The sequence below is a fragment of the Trachymyrmex septentrionalis genome, unplaced genomic scaffold, assembly GCF_001594115.1.
Source record: "Trachymyrmex septentrionalis isolate Tsep2-gDNA-1 unplaced genomic scaffold, Tsep1.0 scaffold144, whole genome shotgun sequence".
Classification (NCBI taxonomy): domain Eukaryota; kingdom Metazoa; phylum Arthropoda; class Insecta; order Hymenoptera; family Formicidae; genus Trachymyrmex; species Trachymyrmex septentrionalis.
In genome coordinates this window covers 51415-72219 of record NW_017304587.1, presented here as the reverse complement: position 1 = coordinate 72219, position 20805 = coordinate 51415, and the positions used below count along the sequence as shown (strand labels likewise).

Here is a 20805-nt window from a genome sequence, read left to right as displayed (position 1 = left end):
ATACGTAGGCTGCTGGAAAAGTTTCTGCAAACAATATGAAAAAAAACATGTAAAATTCGGTAAATGGCTTTATTGTTTTTCGAAGTATTCGCCTTTAAGATCGATACATTTTTGCATACGCTCGAATCAATTTTCGAAGCATTTTTTCCACTCTAAGGTTGTAACCTCAGAAATCAGTGTACGAAATGTTTCAACAGCTGCTTCAGGCGACTCAAATCGCTCACTACGCATCTTATGTTTAATGTTTGGGAACAAAAAGAAGTCATTAGGTGATAAATCAAGTGAATACGGACAATGAGTCATCAATTCGACATTATTACTGGATAAAAAATCAACGGTTTGACGTGCTGTGTGACAGCTGGCGTTGTCATGATGAAGGATGATGCGACCATTTCGGTTTGTTCTACGCAATTCATTTATGACTTCTGGCAAACAAATTGTTGTATACCAATCAGTATTTATAGTCCTTCGATCCTCTAAAGCCACGATTGTCACATGTCCGGTAGAAACAAGCAATCATTTGCTTGGCAGCATTGCGTGAACGAACAACTTTTGTTGGTTTCGGTTCATTTTGAAATACCCAAACAGTGGATTGTTGTTTACTTTTGGACTCATACGAATAGATCCATGTTTCGTCCCCAGTAACGATGTTGTGATCAAATTTGATCGACCTCGGTTGAATTTCTTGAGCATTTCTTTGCTCCATTTAACACGAGCCTGTTTTTGATCTTCGGTTAAATTGTGTGGATTTCAATGACTGCAAAGTTTCCGTACGCTCAAGTGATCATGCAAAATTGTATGTATTGCTTTCATGTCAATGCCTAAGAATGCCTGAATCTCGCCGTATGTTATATGCCGGTCTCGTTCAATTTCACGCACAGCATCAACATTAGTGGCAACAACAGACGACCTTCACGGAATTCATCACTAAGAAAGGAAAGAACGTCCACGCTGGAATTCGGCAAACCAATTATAAACAGTCGTATTGGATGGTGCTTCATCCCCAAAAGCCAAATGAAGTCGATCGATGCATTGTTTCGGAGTTAGATTACATTTGTAATCGTAAAAAATCATTGCCTGAAAATTTTCACGCGAAATTTCCATTTTCTTACAAAATAACTTCTTTTAAAATACTTTGCAAACAAAACTAGTTGACTTGGATACAAACTGTCAATTGAATTATTGATTAAAAATGTCTAATTTTACGGATATGATAGTAGCAGAACGTTGGCACTACTGGAAGTAATAGATTGCAGAAACTTTTCCAGTAGTCTACGTATATTATGATACATCATCACTCATAATAGTATGCTCGGCATAGTATTCTCTGTCCTAAAGTTTCTCCCATCGATGCAGCAATCTGATACAGGAAACCGGTCGCTGTCGAGAATGCTCGACGGTAACAGACCACGCTCTACTACCTTTTCTCGCTACTGGATCGACTTGTCAGGATCGGAGAGGATCAGAACGTGAACAGGAGCGGGATGGAATAAAAATTGTTGCTGATGTCTTAGTGTTTATGTACGAATTGTTGCTTCCACTTGTATTGTTCCAGAAGCTCGGCGGTTTCCGCCGATTCGCAATAAGAGCGAAAGAGATTTCGGACAGCGCTAGTCGAATGGTTTTGGTAATCTCCGACGGAACGGCTGTCACCGCTATACTTATATAGTACATATTAATACACGATTGCAGGCGCACCGCGCGCTTACATAGAATGTCCAAAAAGTTCCGGACATATAACTCAGGAAAGCGTTATCGAGAAAAATATTTTGAAAACAAATATTATAAGGTTTAGAAAAATCTATTTATTTATCTTATCAGTTTGATCTTGGTGTCGCCAAGGTCAGGTCAAGGTTACATTGATTTTTTAAATGGAACACCCTACTTTTGGATCATGTCCTGGATAACATTTGTTAAAATCAAGGTTAATTATCTAATGAGAAATGACAATAGAATGACAATAGAATCAATGTCAAATCGACGTCGATTCGACGTCAATTTGATGATTTCAACGTCAAATCGACATCGATTCTATGTCGATTCCATTGTTATTCCTCACTGGATAGAGATTATTCCTGTTATTTTCATTTTTGCACTGAAAATTAATTTTTATATATAAATGAAATTAAGAGATATAATTTCCATTGGCTGGACAAATGTTATCCAGAACATGAACCTGAACAACATTCAAGAAATTATAGCCGTCGCTCGGACACCTTGCTAATGCCAGCGGTACTATAACTTTCAAGCCTTATAACTCGAAAATTACTTAATGAAAAGTAACTTTAGTACAGTGTTTTGAAAACTCTTGACAGCTGCTTCTTCTTCTTCGTTTTTAGTTGGCCCTGGTTCTCATAACAAGATTCACTTAGTCAGTTATACTAGACACAGTTGAAGCCGGCAACGCTTTCCAAAAATAATGCAATACCTGAAGCGAGACAAAACACGTCCGCTTCTTACTAAATGTAACACACGACTACTTGACACCAGCTATTAGATTCTAGAATCAAAACTAGGGTATTCCATTTGAAAAAATCGATGTGATTTTAATCTGATCTTGGCAACTCCACACAAGGTCAAACTGATAAGATCAGTAAGTAGATCTTTTTAAATTCTTTTCAGAACTTTTTGGACACTCTATATGTGGCCAAAGGCTACTCTAACAGTATTCGGACAGTAATGATGCGTCATTATAAGTACAATAACAAAATGAGAAAAGGCAGATAGCGTAATGAGAAGTGCAGAAATTGAAAAGGGATTTTTACATGGATAATAAGTAGAAAATTGTAAAGACAAAAAATAAAAAATATAATTGCGAATTACATTTATAAAAATAAAAATAATTGCAAAAATAACTAATTGTAAATTGTTGCGACTGATATGATAGAAATTGTAATTGTTTCTTCAAAAGACAGTATTAAGACAAATCCGGAAATCGATCAACAACAAAGTTATCATAGTGTACTATATACACGTATCCGGCAAATGTTCATTGTTATTCTCCAACATACCAACAGGATCACTTAATAACTATCCGATTACTGATGAAATATTCGATCAAATCTTAACATTCTCATCATGTATATAAGGAAGCCGCTTCTTCATTACTTTGTTCAAATTAAATAATTTTATACGATTTGAAAGAGGAAGTGTAAGAATTAACGCAAGTGTGGAAAGAGTAAGTGTAAAAATTAACGCTGTTGCTTAAAAATAAAAGATACTAAATTTACATTTACATTAAATATGTAAAGATATAATATTTTTGTAAGTTCTATTTCCTAAATTTACATTAAATTGCGTAAGGATTTAATATTGGGAATGAAAGTGAATATTATGGTATGTTTATATGTTTAATATCACATCAATTTCGGATTAAATCCTTTATCCTTTTTTTTCACACCGATATGCGTGTTGACTCTTAATGCTGGTTCTACATTATGCCTACTAAATACAATACATATGAACGATCATAAACGATGAGCGACGAGTGATATCCAATGAAAGCTCTGCTTTGCACCGTCATGTGAGAAAAAGTAGAGTTTTCATTGGATATCGCTCGTCGCTCATCGCTTATCGCTCATCGCATCCAGTGTGCAGTAAGCATTAGTCATAACGCAGCGTCGCAAGCTTGCGGTCCAATCAGTATCGAGCTAGGTCGATTCTGATTGAATCGCAACACCTGCGACGCTGCGATGTGACTAATGTAGAATTAGCATTATATGCTCTTTCTTAATTTATATCTACTTAATTTGTTATTATGTTTATAGGTATATTCAAATGTTTTGCATGTACATTTTATAGATCATCATCTAAAATGCAATATTATGATAAAACCACGAGTTGTAGATCACTCTTTAAAAAAAATTCATGTTTTTTTTATAAACCCAGAACAGTATTAAGCAATTAATAAAATTTTCAATATTGGAAAGTGGCTCAATGTTAAGAAGGTTAAGTAAAAAGGAGCATACAGCCACGCTAGAGATGTCAAAAAGTTATAATTCAATAATAAACATTTTACATAGTAGACGTTTCGGTCACGATTTGACCATCCTCAGTACAAAAATAAAAATAAAATAATAACCTTAAACTATTTAAATCTAATTATTAAAATCTTATTCTTAATGTTAGTAAGTGTAATATCTCGCTTCTTCTTATGCGTTATTCGCATTGATGAATTAATAAAACATTTAATAGTCATGATTAATCATAAAGATTATATTATGGATTATTTTATTCCATCTTATTATCATTTTATATATTTTTATTTGAATTAAATAAAGTAATGATAATTATTCACAATTAGGTACCATGTACTAATTGAGGCTCAATTCGCCAAATCCTTTTTTTGATGGTGCTATTACATACCATAAGGATAATAATTTGCGTATACACATCGTAATATATATAACGAAATTATAATTGATGATTCACATCTGTAGGTTTCTAATTGTGGATAATGATGCAATTTTAACACATTCAAGTTTAAAATTAATGTTATTTATTTATGTTTAAAATAAATGATAATTAAAAATCAATGATAATTAAAAAAAATTGATGAAAATTGAATATTCAGTAATAAAAAACAGTTAAATTATGAATAGTAATATTTTTTGCATATAGACATGTATAGAAGAAAGGCTTCTATTATAAGATACCGAGTTCATTTTGGGTAAATGCTAGAAGTCTAATGCCAGAATTTTAAAAAATAATAGATTATTTTGAAGGGAATTTAATAAGCTTTAAGATAATGTTATATAAAAGGGTGTTACGTCCAAACTCCGGAAAAGTGGATTTAAAGAGAGAGAGAAGGGAGTAGAAAAGGATGGAGCGTGGAAGGACGGTCAGACTCTAGTCTCACAGGTATTTGCCTGGAAACAAACACCGGCGAGTCGAACGCACTCCTTTTTTTTTGTCCGCTTCGGAATATGGGTTAACGTCTCGTGAAGACGCTATGACGCCTGTTTCCTACGGGCGGTGCGATCGTCGGTCCGAATTTCGAGTCAAGGAAAAATCCCTTTAACTCGGGAATGGACCACGTGCGAGCCTTGAAAGGGCAAGGTTTAGTGATTACGAGGTAGTATTATTAGGCGGGTTTTAAAAATAAATGACGAGAGCGAGAGGAATAATTAATGACATGATTTATTGTAAATAAGAAAAACGCGCGGTTGCATGATAGTCAGTTAATTATAATACTTATTATATTTAATCTGTATATTGCTACAGTTACAGGCGTAACAGTATTAACTGTTCTATAACGGCTATACATTTATTATATTTAATCTGTACATTGTGTTAGAGGGGGGGAGGGGAGTCGGATAGGTTTGGTTTAACATATTTCAAGGATGGAAACGGAGGAAGGGGGGAAAAGATTATTGAAAAATCTGACAGGCACTAGAACTGGATGGATGGAATTTGGAAGGAATACGGGGATACTTGAGGTAGGGCTTTGACCAGTAATGGCATTGCGGATTTCTTGGGGATCAAAATAATGAGGGCCGATTGTGTAGGCCCCCTGAGGGATAGATGCGGTAGTAACCCGCGGGAATTGAGAGATGAGTGACTCAAAAGTGTCACTCTCCAGGATCCGGAAGTAGGATCTAGGTGGGGGTGGAAGAATTTCCTCTAGGAACTCCACGCTGTCCGTGGAGTTCGTCGGAGATGGACTTCTTCTGGGGGAAATTGGGTGGGATGATTCGGATGATTGTGGAGGAGTATCGGGAAATATTCTCTCTGTAAGTGCGTCCGAAAACGCTGGTGAGGGAGTTCGAGGGGGAGGAGAAGGAGGTGGCTGAGGAGGTGAAGGTGTTCGAGGGGGAGGAGGTATAAGCTTAGCCTGATTAGCCGGCGGAGCCGGTGGTGGCGAGGATGGTAGTGGTGGTAAATGATCCTCGACCGGACGACTCTGCCCTTATGAATGCCCGAGGTACCTCTTGTACTCTTCGTCCAAGAGTCTCCGTGCCTCCCGGTAGGCCCGGCTTCGAAGCCACCCTTTGAAGGGACGGTTCGGGCGCGGCACTATAATTTGGTATCAATTATAGTGGTTGGTTCTTTTAATTACATATATATATGTGCGTGTGTGTGTGTGTGTGAGTGTGTGTGGATGGGACTTACTATTGTTCTGCGGATGTGAGTGGATCTAGCTGCCAAAATCGTTGGCCTCAGCACTCCACGGGAGGTTGGCACTCGGATGTGGAAGCTCCGGTCGAGCTCCGGTCACTCTTATTAGTAACTAACGTGTATCGCGAGCTGGCAATTTCGGAAATGGAGTTTGACTGATGACTGACTGGTGACTGCTGAGTACCGAATGCCGAATATCGAATATCGAATATCGAATGCCGAATGCCGAATGCCGAAGAAAAAGTGACCCTCCTCGTGGAGGACCTCTCCTTTTATATGGCGAGTTAGTGACGCCAAGAGCAGAGTACGTGTACTGCTGAGCCAATCCAGGATTAGGGATATTGTTTATGTGTCTAAGATAACTTTCGTCATCGACCATTTCTCGAGTGTCTAATAGATGCGAGCCACATGTCATTTATTGCTCACAGCCGCTGTTTTATTTTACAATCCTAGTCTGTATGTTCTTAAGTTTCGCCTATCTGGCCCTTGGTTCCAATATCAACTCAACGGTTCTGTCCCGAATGGTTTATTAGTTAAAAAAATGTGCATTTATTGTTCTCAGCTCTTGTTTCATTTTATGATCCTCGAGATAAGGTTTGTCTATTTGATACTTGGTTCAAATATCTAACCCAACGGTTCAGTCCCGGATGGGTTGTTAGTTTAAAACGAGCATTTATTGCTCTCAGCTCCTATTTCAAGTGGTTTACTGCTCACTAATTTTTTGTGATGACGAAAGTTTCTTGTCGAAGAAAAGAACTGTAGAGTCTGGACGTAACAAGGGTATAGCAAAATAAAGAGATGATTTTAAACCTCAGCACGTAATTGCTACAGGGACAAAATTAACACACTGATGAAAGAATATTTTGTGCAAAGTTTCATCCCAAAAAAGCCACACCGTTTCGAGATATCAAAATGTGATTTTTCATTAGTATTTTTTTTCTCCGTTAAATCTAAACGGATCTTTACAAAAAAAAATCATGGGTATAAAGGATATCAAAAAGATTAGAGTAAGAATTTTTTGTCATTTTTGGCTCAAACTTCTGTTTTTAAAAAATTCAAGAAAATTGCATTTTTTATATGATATGAATGTTTTACCACTTTTAAAATAATTCAGCAGCTAAATCTTATCATAAATTATATTCGTGATTTTTTCAGATTTTTAAATTTGGTGGAACATACCAAAAAAAAAATTAAAACCGTTTTTTCACCATTTTCCGACATAAAATATATTAGTTTATTATTCATAATATATGAATAATAAAGTTATGAATAATAGTACCTTATAATATTAGTAACAGAATACTTTTAAACATAGTGAAAAACACAGGTCAAAAACTTTTAACAATTTCAAACTATTGTCGCGCGCTATGACAAAACAATAATGAAGTAAGGAGTAGGAATGGTAATAGATATAATGACACATTTCGATTTCAAACCAAAAACTTCAACTTTTTTATATTGTCGTATGTTCGCATCGAATCGTCGAACGAAAATATTCGTGAAAGTTAATATAAGTTGATTATGCGTAAATGGTAATAAGTCGCGTTACGATACTTTTTTGTCAGTGACATCAAGCATACTGCATAAGGTAAATGAATGTACAGTAATCCCCTTCAATTGTCACCTGCGCAAATTGACTGGAACCGTCTCCGTGACATTTGAGATAGTCTACTTTATTTGTTTTCTTGAAGGTCTTGCAATTGTGTTCAAAGTTATTTAAATACAAGAGTTAACAATATTTTGTCATTTAAGTTTTTCAAATTATACTTTTCAGTTTCTATTGAGGATTTTCATTTAACACCGACACTCATTGTCAGTCAAATTATAGCACTTATTCCAATATTTATTATGGAAGACTAATTATCTCTACGAGGTAATATTTTATTCTTTTATTAATAAAGGTTTTTTTTCTATTTTTGATACATTTTTCAACTACTGTTAATTAATACATTAGAGTAAGACAAGTTTATCATGTTTATGTGCTTAACAAAGTTAGAAATTGGTCTTCGCTTTTAAAAAATGTAATAAATGCTGAAATCAGTTAAGTTAATTTTTCTAAAGAAGAAAAAATGGAATTCTCGTTGTTTAACTTAATGCGAATTCTATAATATTAAAGTTTTAAACTATTGTCTGCAGAAGTGGGAGCGAAGGTAAGTAAAATTACTTAAGATTAATTATTTAAGAACTACTTAAAATATGTCAACTAATATATTTTATGTCAAAAAATGGCGAAAAAACGGTTTTCATTTTTTTTTTGTATGTTCCACAAAATCTAAAAATCTGAAAAAAAATCACGAATATAATTTATGATAAGATTTAGCTGCTGAATTATTTTAAAAGTGGTAAAACATTCATATCATATAAAAATGCAATTTTAAAAATTCTTGAATTTTTTAAAAACAGAATTTTGAGCCAAGAATGACAAAAAAATTCTTACTCTAATCTTTTTGATATTCTTTATACCCATGATTTTTTTTGTAAAGATCCGTTTAGATTTAACGGAGAAAAAAAATACTAATGAAAAATTACATTTTGATATCTCGAAACGGTGTGGCTCTTTTGGGATGAAACTTTGCACAAAATATTCTTTCATCAGTGTATTAATTTTGTCTCCTGTAGCAATCAATTACGTGCTGGGACCTGAAATCACCTCCTTATCCTGCTATACCCTTTTCAAATTCCATTTTTTTGGAAAATTAAAGAAATGTAAAAAGTGAGCAAATCGCAAAGTTAAAAAATTATGCTCCTAATATGAGATGTCCCGAGAAATCGATAGTAAAACGCAAAATATATTGGTATTGTAACTAAAAAACTTTATTAATGTTTCTTAAATACAAACAAACACAGCCAGGTTGAGCGAAAAATGAATATGTGATTCATTGTACCCAGAACTCGTCTTCAGGTAGCTAAACTTAAACATCGCAGAAATAGGCACTTGACGATCATTCCGGTTGTCCTTTTTATTGTATAATAACATTTATACTTTAGCAACGATTTTCACTAGGAGCATAGGTTATTTTATATTAGAAATAACCTGGGTTTCATATTACGATTTCTACGCCGTTTTATGGTTTTACGATCATCAAATCTGACTTCTGTAATTAAGCAATTCAACATATCCCATATTTTTCTATTAGTACGACCTTACTCTACATGAAGAATTTATTGCCAAATATTTATTTTATTAAATAATAAACAATATTTAAAAGCTTATCTCAATGAAACTTGAAGACATCCAAATTCTAAAATTTTTTTACAATGACTACAGGCATGATCTAATAATGAATTTTCTGTTAGTTTTCCAAAGAGCAATAAATTCATGGTGGAACCAATAGATAGCGTCTATTAGTTTAGCAGAAACGCCGCTATCTCATATTAAGCGTCTATCTTATAATAATTATATAAGGGAGCTTTCCTCTATTTTATATTCCATTTTGATACTTAAAACAAATAAATCTTTTTGGGATGGCATTATTTGTAAGATTTGACAAGTTTTTAAAATTTTTATAATAAATTTACTCAATAAAAGTATTGTTATAACATAGTGATTAAATAACACCCGCGGATTTAATTTCAACTGAGCATAATGTTGATTTTTCCATGAAATCTTATATGTTATATACAATACTGCCTACTATAAAAGCTATAAAACAATTCTTATGATATTACAGTTTAAATGAATTTTTAAAAACACACGATAATTAATCTCGCCATTTAATTGGTTAACGATAATAAAAATGTATAGCGCTGTTTCTAATAAATTAAATTCAATTGACATTTGGAAGAGATAAAACAAATGCTAAAGAATCTTGTGATATGTACCATTTAACGAAAAATACTATAATTATTTAAATATCAAAAGTGATGCGTAATTAGTGCCTGATCTATATTTAGTGGTTTTACCCTAATTCAAAAAGATTAATAACCGATCATCAAAATCTTTTCAAAATTTTTTTTATATTATATTAAATGTAAAAATTTCAATAATTTGTTTTAGAAATTTCTCGTGTAAAAATATTGAGGATTTTATACATAATTATTGCATGTAAATGAAAAATGGAATTTCTTTCCTAATTTAAATGTGACATATAAGACAAATCGATCTTTTTAATTTGTAAGTGTGAACATGAGTATTAGTTGCATAAAAAGAAAATAATTCTAAATTCGCATTACATTGAATGTGTGAAGATGTAATATCTCAAATTATATTTTCAAAATTTATATTCTAAATTTACATTATATTAAATATATAAAGATTTAATATATTTAGGATTTGATATAAATTTTGATAATCCCCATAATTCCCACAGTACATGGATGTCATTCGGACGTTCATAAGACGTCTCGCTTGGATGTCTATGATGTCCAGATGATGTGACCAAAGATGTTCTGATGACATGGTCGCCTTTGGGGAGATACAATGTATCGCCTTTAGACGTCCAATGAACGTTGTTAGGACGTTTCGGTAGGATGTAAAATGGACTTTTTATGAACATTGTTTGGACATATTCCAATGAGAAATAATAATGGAATAGATATCGAATTAACATGCATACCATTATTATTCTCTAGATATTGCGCACTGCGCGATTACGAACTTGTTTAGTAAAAAATGATACTTGTCAGTAAAAAAGTGTTAATATTCTCACGTAATGCTTTGTCAAGAGACATGGTAGTGTTTCGCGCCAAGTGTATGTTATATACCCAGATAGCAGATATCCGTCATTATGGCACCTATCATAGAACAAAGTTAGAATGGATTCCGATCGGAATTATTCCGTTTTCCCGAGAAAACACAATAGAAATCTAGGGAATAATTCTGATCGGAATCCATTCCGATTTTGTTGACATAGCATACGGCGAATTTTACGTCATTTATTCTCAAAATTAACCTAAAAATGACATGTTTTTGTCCTGATCAGTCACAGATCAAAAGTCTCCCATTAGTAACGTCAAATAGACGTTATTTTAACTTATAAAATGATTTGAATTAAACAGTAATAACGTTTTTGTCACTTTTTAAACTAAAATCATGTAACGCTTTCTGACATACGTGCTACCTGACATCTTGTAAGCAGTTAAGTTCAAAATATAATGGGCTTTTTACAATAAGACATTTAAGCGTTAAATCTTAATCCATAAGAAATGGATCAATCACTCAATTATTTTTCTCATTCAATTGGTCAATTTCTTACGACTTAAATCTTAGATAATGACTTATTGTAGAAATCGTTGAAAGTAAACTGAAATTTTTTTTAAATGCTAAAATTCTTTCTCTAGGAACCATACAACGTGCGTGTGTGTGTGGACGTGTGCGCATGTGCATTTAATTATTAATTTAATAACTTACTTAGTATACTTAAATAAAAAAAAAGTAAAATTGTATATGTATTAGGAGGCATCTTTTTTGACTTTCAAATTTTTTTCGCGACCCGCCTTAAATGGTTTCAATTCATAAAAAAATATTTCCTGTCAAATTTTAGCTTGATCGTACAACGGGAATCCGTGCCGAGAGCTTATTGAGTTCTTTTATATTACACCACAACGGTTTTAAAGCATATTTTCCACAAAGTTGGCCTAGAGAATTTTCTTTTTTTTAATATGTGTGCTTAATTGCTTTTTGCATCGTTTGAGACCTTATATATCTCATTTAACACTAGAACTACTAAAGCGGTCATTTTGACTGATTTGCAAAGTTTTTCGCCTGTCATTGTGCGATTCTTGATTTAGCTCAATTTCATTCCGTGACTTTTCCTGAATATGTAATACCCAGAAAGTACACAAAGTCCATTGGATGTCCAAATCTGGTTTTTATATAGTCCGAACGTCCATGGACTTAGTACGAATGTTTTAAAAATGTACGTTATTCAATGTACAAAGTATATTCACATTTGGACATTTAAAAAATGTTCTCATGCAAAAAATTTTCTAAATTTTCTACTCGCGGCGTGTTGCTTCCGCTAACTTGATAAGGGAAAATTTTTTTAAGATTGCACGAGGAGTTTTATTCTTGTTAGTATATGGACGTCTTTTGAACGTTTCATGGACGCCCCTAGAACATCTATGCTGTGTTGAAAATTTTCAATTTTTAAACAAAAAAATCTACCCAGATAACCAAACGTGCCCACGATACTCATAAAATAATGCTACCGTACTGTTACTGTACTGCCACGAGATGGCGGTGTACGGCATAACTGCGCGGTAGCAGCATAAAAAGTGTACATGATATCCCAGATAGCACAGTAATATTTTTAAAATACAATATATTTAAAACGTACATGTTAGATGTTTTGGACATATTAAAAACATCTAGATTAGATTTATAGATATTTTAAAGACGTTTTAAAGACATCCAGTGTTACCATTTTGGACTTCTTAAAAACGTTTATTTTAGGACGCCCACGACTAAAACTGGACTAAATTAATATATTATATTAAACAAATTTTAGACCACAATCAAGATAAAATGATTCTTATATGAGTATTATTATTGGTTAATATCTTATTCCAGAATACACATCATAAAATTATGATAAAAAAAATGTTTTTTCCTAAATTCGGGAACTAATTTCATAGTGCTTCGAAACGATCACTTATCCGGTTACATACCGCCATCCACTATGCTTGACTTCAGAAATCATACAAAGACTGCACTTCGATGATCCACAAACATTTATATAATCATGGATGTATAGTTATGATACATCTGTTCAATATAGTCCTGATAGAAATTTGTGCAGTTCAACTGAACATCCAGTCAATCATTGTCTAATATTTAATCTTAATGTTATAACGTCTATTTTCAGGCGGTATAATATATAACCGGATGAGTGACTGTTTCGAAGTACTATAAAATTAGTTCCCGAATTCAAGGAAAAACGTTTTTTTTTATCATAATTTTATAAAGTATATTCTGAAATAAAATATTAATTACTAATAATACTCATATAAAAATCATTTCGTTTTAATTGTGGTCTAAATTTGTAGTCTAAAATTTGTTTATTATATTAAATCCGTATAACAAATCAAACTAACAAGACTCCTTAAAATCAAAGAACTGGAAAGGATACGGGCAGTAGGAGTCAAGCGCAGAAAACGTCGCGCAAATAACATATCTATGAAGTGTGAAATTTTTTTATTCACTAAAACACGCTTGTTTCGGCTCACTTTTGAGCCCTCCTTAGAGACAACACAAACTAACATAAATAAACTGTGAATAAAAATTATCCTATTATGGTGAGCTCTCCTACCTCGAGAATTTAAATACCAGAATTAAACCCAAAAGAAGTGAAAGAAAAAGAAAGAAGAAAAATGAAAATAAGGAAATAATGGGAATATCGAAATAGAGAATATAAAAAACTAATTTATCAAAAAACTTTAAGATTATAATTTAATATCCCGAAAATAAGGACGCTCCTGATCACAAATCACAAACTATATCGCAAACATTACTACGAATTATTCAAAAATCGGTTCTTGATATTTTGGCCAGTCACTATCACACACAGTGAGTCACTTTTAGTTTTAGCTAGTATTATTGCTAACAAATGAACAATTTTGCATTGGAACGTTAATCAATTCCATGAAAATAAAAGTTGGAATGTAATCAAAAATCACGCCAGAAAGACTCATTACTGCGCACGAACGATACTGATTGACTAGATGACAACAACACAAGTCTTTATAGCTTGTTTATAATCGGGAGGTAAGCCTTGGGAAGCCCCTCCATATCCGTCTGCAAGTTGAGTCCGTGCGTCTGTCTCCTGATGAATATCATCTCCGAAATTAATCTCTTTCTGTAGTGAGGATCCTCGTCCAGAATTGTAACTTTCTTCCAATCGAAATCATGGCCTTCTTGTAACCGATGCTCCGTTATGACATTACGAATAGAGGGATTCCATCTGATGTGATTCTTATGCTCCGTGATTCTTGACTTTAGCTGTCTACACGTCTGCCCCACATAACTTGCATCGCAATTCTTACACGAGATCTTATAAACAACATTCGATTTCTTGTCACGCGGTAAAGGGTCCTTGTATACCCTAATAAATTCTCGCAATTAATTAGTACTATAGAACGATACCCTCATACGCTCAATCTACTAAACTTCTCAGTAATACCACGAACGAAAGGAACAGTGAACCACAAAGACTGCACCGTTTCTACCCTAACATCATTAACAATACTCTTTCTATTTCTAGCCATAATCATTTTCTTCAAACGATTGTTAATATTCTCAAATATAAAGTTCAATGGATAATCATTCTTTAACAATACTTTAATAATGAAATTATCAAGATGAAATTTAGGGTTCAAAAGTAAAACTACCCTATCAACTAGTCCCGCGATTGTACCTATTTTTTTAGAAACAGGATGCTGTGACCAAAAATTTAAATATCTACCCGAAAAAGTCGGCTTGTGGTACCAATTGAACTCTATCAACTCATTATCCCTAATCACTGTAACATCCAAAAAATTTAATCTATTACTCCCTACTTCCATAATGAACTGAAGCCTAGAATGCTGAGAATTAAAAATATCAAGAATAGAACGAACCGAAGATGCAGGTGCCAATAATATGTCGTCAACAACATCAATCAATATCCTGATCACAAATCACAAACTATATCGCAAACATTACTACGAATTATTCAAAAATCGGTTCTTGATATTTTGGCCAGTCACTATCAGACACAGTGAGTCACTTTCAATTTTAGCTAGTATTATTCAAAATTACAAATAGAAAAATTTAACATTTAAACGCTAATCAATTCCATGAAAATAAAAGTTGGAAAGTAATTAAACATCACCAGAAAGACTCATTATTGCGTACGAACGACACTGACTGACTGACCTCTAAAGAGGGCTCAAAAGTGAGTCGAAACATATAAGCGCGTTTTAGTTAATAAAGAAGTTTCACACTTCATAGATATATTATTTGCGCGATGTCTTCTGCGCTTGACTCCTACCGCCCGTATCCTTTCCAGTTCTTTAAGAAAAAATAAAAGTGCCGGCCACTCAACGTCCTCAAACTTCATTTATAGTCGTTGCAGTTAGTAATATGTAATTGTCACTAGAAAACATAAGCTTACACAGCCCTCGACTGAGTACAGATATGTAGTGTTGTGTCAACGATAATGGAGAATTGGAACGGAACTTGTGTCGCCGTGTGTATGAAAGTATCTAGGGATATTGCATCCATGGTGATAAAGATTATGTACTAACAGAATCTCTGAATAATAGTGAGGACGATTCAGATATTATTGATGACAGTGAAGTACTCTATTGCAAAGGGTCGAAGGAGAAGAAACAAAATATCGGTAAGCACACTCAGAAAACAAGCATATTTTGTACTCAAAATGTAACTTGGCAAGAAATTTGTGTCATTCATTTTTTTAAATTTCTGCAAAACATTCTGCAATAAATGCATGACTGTTTGGCATGGACGGAAAAAAAATGGATAGTTATTCCTCCAAATCATCATACGACAGATAGAAACAAACATCAAAATATTTTGAAAGAAACGCCAGGCTCATATGCAAAACGCAATATTGATGACAGCGCTATAAGTTTCGACTCCTGATTAATGATCACATTCATCGTCATATGAAGTAATGTACCGAAGCAAAAGCTCGCGAAGTACTATAGGATGATACATAGTCTATATCTTTACAAGAGATACAAGCTTTTATTTCTCTGCTATACGTACTAGTAGTGCCAACTGTTATAAAAAGATACATCTGTCTTTGCGACATTCCAATATGCTGCGAAATTTGAGCTTAATTTATATACTTCGGATATTTATCATAATAAATAAGTAGATAAACCTGCTGGAAAAGTTTCTGCAATCTAGTACTTCCAGTGGCGGCAACGTTCTGCTACTATCATATCCGTAAAATTAGACGTTTTTAACTTATAATTCAATTGACATTTTGCACCCAAGCCAACTAGTTTTGTTTGCATAGTATTTTAAAAAAAGTTATATTGTAAGAAAATGGAAATTTTCAAACGGAAATTTTGCGTGAAAATTTCCGGGCAATGATTTTTTACGATTACAAATGTAATCTAACTCCGAAACAAAGCATCGATCGATTTCATTTGGCTTTTGGAAATGAAGCATCATCCAATAAGACTGTTTATAATTGGTTTGCCGAATTCCAACGTGGACGTACCTTTCTTAGTGATGAATTCCGTGAAAGTCGTCCATCCACGTCTGTTGTTGCCACTAATGTTGATGCTGTGCGTGAAATGATTGAGCGAGAGCGGCACATAACATACCGCGAGATTCAGGCATTCTTAGGCATTGACATGAAAGCAATACATACGATTTTGCATGATCACTTGAGCATACGGAAACTTTGCAGTCGTTGGATCCCACACAATTTGACCGAAGCTCCAAAACAGGCTCGTGTTAAATGGAGCAAAGAAATGCTCAAGAAATTCAACCGAAGTCGGTCAAATTTGGTCTACAACATCGTTACTAGGGACGAAACATAGATCTATTCGCATGAGCCCAAAAGTAAACAACAATCCACTGTTTGGGTATTTTAATGAACCGAAACCAACAAAAGTTGTTCATTCACGCAGTGCTGCCAAGCAAACGATTGCTTGTTTCTTCGGTTATACCGGACATGTGACAACCATGGCTTTAGAGGGACTGTAAATACTGATTGGTATACAATTTGTTTGCCAGAAGTCATAAATGAATTGCGCAGAACAAACCGAAATCGTCGCATCATCCTTCATCATGACAACGCCAGCTGTCACACAGCACGTCAAACCATTGATTTTTTATCCAGTAATAATGTCGAATTGATGACTCATTGTCCGTATTCACCTGATTTATCACCAAATGACTTCTTTTTGTTCCCAAACATTAAAAATAAGATGCGTGATGAGCGATTTGAGTCGCCTGAAGCAGCTGTTGAAACATTTCGTACACTGATTTCTGAGGTTACAGTCTTAGAGTAAAAAAAATGCTTCGAAAATTGATTCGAGTGTATGTAAAAATATATCGATCTTAAAGGCGAATACTTCGAAAAACAATAAAGCCATTTATTGAATTTTACATGTTTTTTTCATATTGTTTGCAGAAACTTTTCCAGCAGTCTACGTACGTTATTTTTTATTTCTTACATTTTTTCATCTAACTTTATAAGGTCCCCAATTTACATTGAGATAAGATATTTTATTCTGCATGTTAGTATTTGTTAAGTAAACAATATTGAACCATTCTAACTTCATAAAGTCCCAAGACCATTATTGATTCATTAGACACGGGAGTTTTTCAGATAGATATGCATGATCGTGTATTATATACACATATAAGCATCTTTATTATTCCTTATTATACACTAAAAAAAGAGTATGGCGAGGAGTCAACCACGATGACAATCAGTGTACACTTCTTTAGAAACATATTACGACAGTACAATAATAAAACAGGCAATGCTAGCAATAGCAGTAACAATAATACGCTAGCAATATGCTAGCAGTACATAGTAGTATATAGCAATACATTAACAATACTTGACAATATTGCGCGCAATAGATTACAATATTTAGAATAACAATATTAATAATACAATAGCAATGCTAACAATAAAGTGTGTTGTATTACCATAATTAGCAATCACTGTACATTAGTGTACATTTTTTTAGCAGTAATGGACTTTTTTAGAATTTAGTAATAGCTATTAAATATATGGTGAAATAATGTCTATTAAATGTTTGGTTAATATAACCAAAAATAATGTTACTTTTATAAATATTTAATAAGTATTGTCAAACTGTTATCATTTGGAAATATTTACTAAATGTAACATTATTTTTCAGTTATATTAACCAAACGGTTTTAGTACATATTTATTCTAATAAAATGTTTCATATGTATATGTATATTTCAATCTTTCATTTCTGCATAATTTCTTTCACAAAATTTTCTGTGCTCATATTATCTCTAAGGATGCTCATATTAGCCTACCTAGAGGGTAATATGAGCATTATAGGCGGATAATAAGAGCATCATTTCAATATTTGCATTAAAATAATCAATACTAAAATACATAAAACATCAACAAATCTTTCAAATGGTATAAGATTTTTTTATTCTTCAGTATATGCTAAATAAATTAAAGCGTTTTTTTAATGTGTTTATAATACCCGGTCTTATCCTATACATATACTCAAATAATGAAATCTGAAGAGACAGATTTTGAGCAGAGTCTGCTAGCAATTTCTGATTGCAGAAAGGCAACAAATTGTACACAAACTTTATACTATCAGACAATGTCAGACTGCTGCATCAAACTGCTGTCAAAAATATGACATGCTATGCTAGCAAATTAGTGACAGAAACCGAACAGAGTCTGCTACATAACTTAAGAGCAGATTGCGACTAGAAACCGAACAGAGCCTGCTGATATAATCCGATGGCAAATTGACAGCAGAAACCGAGCAAGATCTGCCATTTTTATATATGGCCTCGCCACGAGATGGACTTGCTTCTCGTAAAAAGAAAACGTCCAGGAGTCTTATAAGAATTGGCGTATTTAAATCGAACAGATAAATCTCCTACAGATTCCCAAACTCTTTCGGAGTGTGCTTTCTAAATCTCTAAATATTTTTTTATTATTTTATAACTTTCTCATATGTATTTTGAAATGTGAAGCTAATTAATAATATTTTAGCAATAAAACTGTATTATAGTAATTATTTCTAGTTTTCACACCAATATATTATATATAAATCTGTAATTATATATAACCGTTTATATATATGTACACAAAATTTCTTATAAGATACTAGATTTAAATAAAAATGATCTTGCTCGATTTCTGATCGCAATCTGCTATCAGATCCTGTCAGCAGGTTTTTGATTTCTGCTGCCAATCTATTTGCATAGAATGTTCTGTCGGCAGAACAGAAGCAGAGTGCGACATCAGTTGTGATCAGTCTGCTGTTCTTTGAACATCTGATCAAATCTGCTATAAGTCTGTCGACATCCTGCTAACATTTTACTATCTGGATATATATAAATTTATTCCCTGCATAGAATTATCTGACTCTCCATGTAAAGCAGGGAAATAATAACTAACTTTGACTATTAATAACTTTTTAAGGAAGAACGATCGCCAACTAAAATCTGTCGAAAGTCATTCAGAGTCATAACGTAGTAATTATTTAGTTCCGGGGACCCAGCTCCGATGACCTTGACCTTGATAATATACGTAGGCTGCTGGAACAGTTTCTGCAATCTAGTCCTTCCAGTGGCGCTAACGTTCTCCTACTATCATATCCATAAAATTAGATGTTTTTAACCTATAATTCAAGTGACAGTTTGTACCCAAGCCAACTAGTTTTGTTTGCACAGTATTTTAAAAAAAGTTATTTTGTAAGAAAATGGAAATTTTGCGTGAAAATTTCCGGGCAATGATTTTTTACGATTACAAATGTAATCTAACTCCGAAACAATGCATCGATCGATTTCATTTGGCTTTTGGAAATGAAACACCATCCAATAGGACTGTTTATAATTTGCCGAATTTCAGCGTGGACATATCTTTCTTAGTGATGAATTCCGTGAAGGTCGTCCATCCACGTCTGTTGTTGCCACTAATGTTGATGCTGTGCGTGAAATGATTGAGCGAGACCGGCATATAACATACTGCGAGATTCAGGCATCCTTAGGCATTGATATGAAAGCAATACATACATATTTTGCATGATTACTTGAGCGTACGGAAACTTTGCAGTCGTTGGATCCCACACAATTTGACCGAAGCTCAAAAACAGGCTCGTGTTAAATGGAGCAAAGAAATGCTCAAGAAATTCAACACAATTTGACCGAGGTCGGTCAAATTTGGTCTACAACATCATTACTGAGGACGAAATACGGATCTATTCGTATGAGACCGAAAGTAAACAACAATCCACTGTTTGGGTATCCCAAAATGAACCGAAACCAACAAAAGTTGTTTGTTCACGCAGTGTTGCCAAGCAAATGATTGGTTGTTTCTTCGGTTATATCAGACAATCGTGGCTTTAGAGGATCGAAGGACTGTAAATACTGATGGTATACAACAATTTGTTTGCCAGAAGTCATAAATGAATTGTGTAGAACAAACCGAAATCGTCGCATCATCCTTCATCATGACAACGCTAGCTGTCACACAGCACGTCAAACCGTTGATTTTTTATCCAGTAATAATATCCATATTCACCTGATTTATCACCAAATGACTTCTTTTTGTTCCCAAACATTAAAAATAAGATGCGTGGTGAGCGATTTGAGTCGCTTGAAGCAACTGTTGAAACATTTCGTACACTCATTTCTGAGGTTACAGCCTTAGAGTGGAAAAAATGCGAGCGTATGCAAAAATGTATCGATCTTAAAGGCGAATACTTCGAAAAACAATAAAGCCATTTATCGAATTTTACATGTTTTTTTCATATTGTTTGCAGAAACTTTTCCAGCAGCCATCTCAATTAAATAATGACTACCTATAAATATTGTATAAATTGGATTAATTTTAGGTGGTACCCTAAAAAGAAAAATCAAATATCAGAAAAGATCTACCCAGTGATGTATATGCCGAAATTATATTATTTATTTTTATTTCGTAATTATTAATAATTTATTTAATTGTATTAAATGAGATGTATAATGTTTCAAACAATGCAGAAAAG

The 20805-nt window shown here is 33.5% G+C and overlaps 2 protein-coding genes across 2 annotated transcripts in view; one reads left to right on the top strand and one right to left on the bottom strand.

Moving 5' to 3' along the window:
• The window catches only part of LOC108745673 (kelch-like protein 12), a 104418-nt gene that overhangs the window by 47438 nt on the left and 36175 nt on the right, over window positions 1-20805 (top strand). The window lies entirely within an intron of this gene.
• On the bottom strand, window positions 4314-6496 carry LOC108745674 (formin-like protein 7). The gene is made up of 3 exons (XM_018481970.1): window positions 6235-6496; window positions 5434-5907; window positions 4314-4354 (listed from the first exon to the last, which is right to left on the bottom strand). Exons 1-3 carry the CDS (start codon window positions 6494-6496, stop codon window positions 4314-4316), a joined length of 777 nt encoding a protein of 258 aa, XP_018337472.1.